The sequence below is a fragment of the Pseudopodoces humilis genome, chromosome 10 (assembly GCF_049639895.1).
Source record: "Pseudopodoces humilis isolate 2021_Gansu_Grassland_sample_001 chromosome 10, ASM4963989v1, whole genome shotgun sequence".
Taxonomy (NCBI): domain Eukaryota; kingdom Metazoa; phylum Chordata; class Aves; order Passeriformes; family Paridae; genus Pseudopodoces; species Pseudopodoces humilis.
The window spans coordinates 14,842,626-14,848,634 of record NC_142209.1 but is presented as its reverse complement, the minus strand read 5'-3'; the positions used below and the strand labels follow the sequence as shown (position 1 = coordinate 14,848,634).

Here is a 6,009-nt window from a genome sequence, read left to right as displayed (position 1 = left end):
ACAGTTGCATGATCTGCCTTCTTTGACTTGAAGAGAGTGTGCTGCCTGGAGGCAGGTGCTTTGTAACTGATAACATTACCAAAGAATATGAGTGGTTTCTGGAATAAAGAAATAGGCAATATCTCAAAAACCTGATCTGGGTCTAACCCCTAATTTGCCAAAAGAATCTGAAGTAAGAAGTACTTGTAGTATTTGTGAATGTAATATCCTGTGCTGGGTTTTTTTATTTGTTTTTGGTCTTCTTCATTAGTAAGTTGCATACTAGTAAATAAGATTCAGAAGCAATCTAACCTATGCCATATCTTTGATATCTGGTCTGTTTTGATATAATATCTCCTTATGATACTAATTGACCTTTAACCCAGAATTTTACATCAGGCTTATCTAAGTAGTTTTTAATACACTTTGTAAATACATGAAGTGACTGCTAGTCCTCAGAATGCTCTTCCTATTTTCAGAGCCAGGGAGAAAAATGAGCTTCATTTTGGACTTCCTGTGTTTTCTTTGTCACTGGATGTTCTGGACTTAGTTGGGTTTTTTGTAAATCTAGTTAAAAAAGGCTATTGAAATCTATCTGAATGACATTTTAAAGAAGCTATTTTAGAATATAAAGAGAATGCATAGATACTGTTTTGTTTCATAATTTATTTATCTATAATAGATGTATAGAAAGATTTTTGCAGCTATTTGTAAGGGTGAAATATGCAATAAATTCTATTTGAAAACCAGTTGAAATAATTATGGCAAAAAGAGAAGGCTACAGCTGATTGCTGAAGTTTCACAATATTTTGTACAGTACAAAGCAAGAGTGTCCTTATAAAAAAAAACAAACTACATCAATTGAAGAAAAATATCTTTCAAAGCAAAAATACATGACCCAGATTTTAATTCTGTATAACATATCTTAGAGAAGATTTCTTGGAAATTATTAGATCTGATAGATAACTGAAGCAATACATCATTATGAATTTGTTTTCAGTATTGTTTTTCCACTAGTTAAACTGTGAACCAGAAAAAAAGGGCTAAATGTCAAATGATTTCCCACTGAGTGCAGTGTGGAGTACAAGCAGGTTGAAATTTTCCTTCTGAGGAGGTAGAAAGTACATTCCCTATTCACACTTTACACCCACTTAATGTCCAGTCACAGGAAAGAAGAAAAATTTGGGCTTGTTTAGTAACAAAAAGATCTTTCCATGTCTCTACAAGAACACAAAACTTTTGGCAGATTTGAACATACTCTCTTTCTTTTTAATCTCCATTTTGACATTTGGCCTCTATTTGAGGCAACTTGAAGATGAGTATGAGATCATTTTAATTAATTTATTTTTAAAAGCAAGTTTCTTGTCTGGGTCTGAGCTCTGAATTAATTCTTTTCATTCTTGCTGAGACAACCGTCTGTTGACACTGGCAGCCTGGTGAGACAGTGAAGCAATCCCCCAGGCCCAGCCCCATCAGCCAGCACTGTTCTGACCTTGATAGTCCCGTGCACTCGGCATGACAGGAATGTGCTTCTAAGCTGGGCAATGCTCTCAGCCTTGGGACCTGTCTGCTGACTTGTAGCAGTGGACATAAGGGTTAAACAAGAAAAACCCGCCAGCCTGAAAGTACCAGAAAGAGAGTCCATCTTTGATGTTATTTATATGTCAACAAGGAGGAATGAGATTTCTTGTATCTTATAATGGACTTTATGTTAGAGGAAGATTTCATTCTATAGCAAGGACCTGCCTTTCCTTTGACAGTGTTAGCATGTAGTGTTACTGGTAGAGCAGTAGAAGTTGGCTGTTGCTAGGGCTGTTGTTGAGAGCACAGTGCTCAGAAAGGTGCAAAACAATCAGCGTAATACTGAGTGTGCGAACCTTTGTTTTACCCTTGCTCTGCTCTGGTATGGCACCTGTTTGCACCGTGCAAACACGAAGCCTGGAGGCTGCAGGAGCAGTCTATGCGACTGCAACTGGGGACACCCTGGCTTCTCGGCTGGCTCCAGCTGCACGCGGATGCAAAGGCATTTCCTCATCCTCCATCTGCTGTTTAGCAAAGTTCACAAAAACCTGTGTGAGGAAAGCAGAAAATGTCACCGTGTCTCCAACTGAGATGAGTTAGTGCTCTGCAGGAAGCAGACAGAAAGGGGAATCCACAGACATCAACTGAACTGAGACACTGCATTATCAGCTGGGATCATGAGTTCCTCCTTTATTTTGATAAACTTCCTCGTGACTTCCTTCCTTGCAACTTCCTTCCTTTGGATGTACTTGCTTGCAAGTAAAATCCTACTTTTTCTTAAGGAGGATATGGCTTCAGCCAGGTTTGCATGGTTTGCAGAGCATGAGTTTGGTTGTGATAGGAAAGAGGAGACAGAATATTTTAGTAGGAAGCTGAAAGGCAGCCAGGAATGCCTCTCTAGCAATCTCACCAAAAACAGCTTTGCACATGTGGACCCTTTGTTACTTAGGAAAGCAGACACAAGGGGCCAATACCCTCAAGCAAGTGGGTGTTTTCAAAACTCCCACTGGACTTCCCAGGTTTTGTGTGTCTAATTGCTTCTTGCAGTATCTTTGACACAACACAGTCCAAACCTCTTATTTAAAATAAAGTGCTATTCTCAGCTCAGTCTCATTCCAAATTGCTGACCTTGCTCAGACTGCTGCTCCTGAAGGAACGGGTTGTGTGAATTCTGTAATGTGGGAAACACTGTCTTACCAGCTTTCACATGGCACCTATTTACACAGGGAATAAGTTACTGGTTCATACTGATACACCTTCCTTGATGAGAGGACTGGGAATCTTGCCTCAGAAAGAGGTGTGAGATAATTCTCTAAACAATTTGGTCCTTTGCTTGTTTGGATACATCCCCATTATGCTGCCTAATTCTCACCAGACAGACTTTCTCATGGATGTTTTATTTTACTCACCTGATCTAATGTTGTTTGAGACACAGAATATTCTTCAATATGCAAATTTTCCTTATTGGAGATTATTAATCGAAAAATCTTAGCCAGAGAGGAAGAACAAATCTGATACTGCAGCATGTTGTAGTGTTTCTCTCGCTGTAAACTCCCTGGGAAGTTGATGCGTATGAATTTCTCAGCAGGAGCAGGATCTGGAGGCAGCCCAGACTTTGGAGCTTTGATTTTCAGAGTGACAATGTAGCCATCTCCAAACCTGGGCAAAGGACATGTGGATTTAGGAATTGGGTGAAGAGGTTGTTTCATCATTCAGGAAGGAAATTACTTTTTTTAAGCTATGAAAACAATAACAGTATCTGAAAGATATTGCACAAGATCCAGCTTTTTAGGAAGACCTGCATTTGCCCTGCAGAAGTGGTATGCAGCATAATAGAGTTGAAATGAGATCTGGTCAGACAGTCTAATATACAACACAGCTGCACCCAGAAATAGGTCTGGTTAAACGTTGAATTGCTTGTATTAAGAATAGTACATGTCACATACATGAAATTTTCCCATTAAAAACCACCATAAAAATATTCTACCTACTTGTATTTCAGCTCCTGAATTGTGCCTAGGCATTTGAAGGTACCTTGTACCATGATGGCTAAACGAGTACAGAGGGCTTCACATTCTTCCATGCTTTCAAAACAGAGAACAGATATTTGAGATAAAAGCTAACAGATGTACTTCAGCTGCTTTCAGATTCTGAGTTCTAACTGTTTTTACCTGTGTGAGGTTAGAACCACCGCTCGCCCATCTCTGAGCACACCAACGATAGAGTCCCACAGGAGGCGCCGGGACTGAGGGTCCATCCCAGTAGTCGGTTCATCCTATAAGGGGAATGTTAAGGCAATAAAATAGGTATAATTTATTTAGAACCAGGTCATTTTTTGGGCCACAGCATGTAATTGCTTCTTTACAGTAATCTGTGCCTTGAGAAAGCACATAGACCTTGAGAAGCATAGGAGTGAGTGGGTGCCAATGGAGTTCTTGGCACAAAGCAGTAAGGAAACAAGTGCATGGACTGTGGGTAAGAATACAGTGCTGCCTGCGTAGGGCACAGCTACAGGGAAGGGGGTGCCTTTTCTGGGCAAAAAGGAGCTCTCGCCAGGTCATCTTACTTGCATAAACATATAGGACATTGTTCAATCCAAGAAACCAGTGAAGTCACTCTGATTTATACCACCTAAGGATTTGATCCTACATAAACCAGCTAACCCAGCAAGTAAATAATAATAATAAATAAATAATAATAAACATATAAAATAAATAATAAAATAAAAAGATAATAAACAATAAAATAAAAAGAATAAATAAAATTCTGATAGAAAAAATTTCATTGAACATTGGGTCTTAAGAAATTATGAGAAAACATTTTATCTGACTGTTTACTACAGGCAGAATATATGTAAAGGCATATTAAATGGTACAAGGAACCAGCTACTAGAATGTATTAAAACACTTCTTCATAGGCTTTTGTAAAGTAAAAATGACTGTGTCTGAAACTCATAGACATACAAATTAAGGTAGTGAAATATAGTCTAAATAAAGAATTGCTGTAGTAATTTAATATAGAATTTCCTTTTAGATATGCAATTATCTGATCACTTCTTTTATCTGACAAGAACTACATTTCAGCATTTGTATAGTTTAGTATAAATTTGTATAATTTATTCCAAAGATATTAATGGCTGGAAAAGGTAGAGGGTATCTTCCTCTGTTTTGCTGGCTAAAGCAGCCAGGTGTATATGTTGGAAGATCATCTTTCACATCAGTGGCTACACTCTGACAAGAAAAGGCAGACTGAAACTAAACTACAGTTTAAATTCAGATTTTTCTGGATTATAGATTTCATCTCAACATATTCTGTTTTGAAGATCTTTCTTTTGTAACCACTTGGGGTCTGCTGGAAACATAGTTATGCATCCCAGACGATGCCTGAAATTAAGTCAAAATTACACTGAAATAGCTCTAAGTTGAGGGCAGAAAAGAGCTTGCAAAGATTTTGTAGCTCTTTAGCATGTAGTGCTATGAGATGTTGTATTGAACCACCCAGGGCTGCGTTTCCATGACACTTACCAGCAAGATGAGTGGTGGGCAGCCTATCAAGGCAATGGCAGTGGAGAGCTTGCGCTTGTTGCCACCACTGTAGGTCCCTGCCAGGTGGTCTGCGTACATAGGAAGTCCCAGCTTCTGGATGCCCCATTCAGCAACCTGTGAGAAAGACCATCTGTTTCACACAGCAGCTAATGCAGAACAGACAGGATTGCTGATGCACTTCTCTTCTGGTAGAACATGATGGTCCCCTGGGTTTTAGAACATTCATTTTAGAATTGGGCCAGGGAAGTACAAAATGTTTATGATGATGATGAGGGGCATTCTAATTACGTGAGAGAAAGCCATAAAGCAGCCTCAGCTGTAGACTTCTATCTGTGCAAGAATTCAATTTTCTTTTTTTTTCTGGAATCTTCTTCATGTTTTCTTTCCTATACATATACAACTTAAAAGGCAAAAGCAAAACAGCAAGCATTGCCATTCTGAGACACAGAAATCACATCTTTAGCCTTCCATTGTTTTTGCCACAATTTGCAAAGTACCATTTATGCCTGAGAACCTGCATTTGATAGTGTGGTCTTGTTACTCAACTGTCCAAATGAGAGGAAGCACTCCCAGGACTTCAATACACAGAATTAGAAGTCCCCTTTGGAAATTCCGGCCCTTGGCATGTTAAGAGCACAGTTAATTATCACAAATATCGCTGTAACTATCAAAAGCAAGACTACTTTACCCTCTTGATTTCTTCTGCTGGAACCCCCCGCAAGCGTGCATACAAATAGAGGTGTTCTCGTCCCGTGAGCAGGTCATCAATGGCATCAAACTGAGGGCAGTATCCCATGTTTTGATGGACATTAGAAATGTGGGTCAATATACTGGAGAAACAAAGAAAAGAGTTGTAGTTCTGTAACACTAGCTCTAAAACAGAGAAGAACAGTTTGAATAAAATCCTTATTTTCTGAGGCAACAACTTTTGTAAGATGAGAATTAATTCTTCCTGATGAAACAT

At 39.0% G+C, this 6,009-nt stretch overlaps 1 protein-coding gene across 2 annotated transcripts in view; it reads right to left on the bottom strand.

Moving 5' to 3' along the window:
* Nucleotides 1-685: 685 nt before the first annotated feature.
* Nucleotides 686-6,009, bottom strand: part of ABCA4 (ATP binding cassette subfamily A member 4) — a 74,766-nt gene continuing 69,442 nt past the window's right edge. For both annotated transcript variants that reach the window (XM_088060092.1, XM_088060091.1), the window contains 6 exons: nucleotides 5,734-5,875; nucleotides 5,025-5,159; nucleotides 3,672-3,775; nucleotides 3,492-3,584; nucleotides 2,910-3,159; nucleotides 686-2,048 (listed from right to left, as the gene is read on the bottom strand). In XM_088060092.1, the coding sequence (XP_087916218.1) occupies nucleotides 1,938-2,048; nucleotides 2,910-3,159; nucleotides 3,492-3,584; nucleotides 3,672-3,775; nucleotides 5,025-5,159; nucleotides 5,734-5,875 (835 nt within the window). In that variant the 3' untranslated portion in view covers nucleotides 686-1,937. The remainder of the gene's footprint in view (nucleotides 2,049-2,909; nucleotides 3,160-3,491; nucleotides 3,585-3,671; nucleotides 3,776-5,024; nucleotides 5,160-5,733; nucleotides 5,876-6,009) is intronic.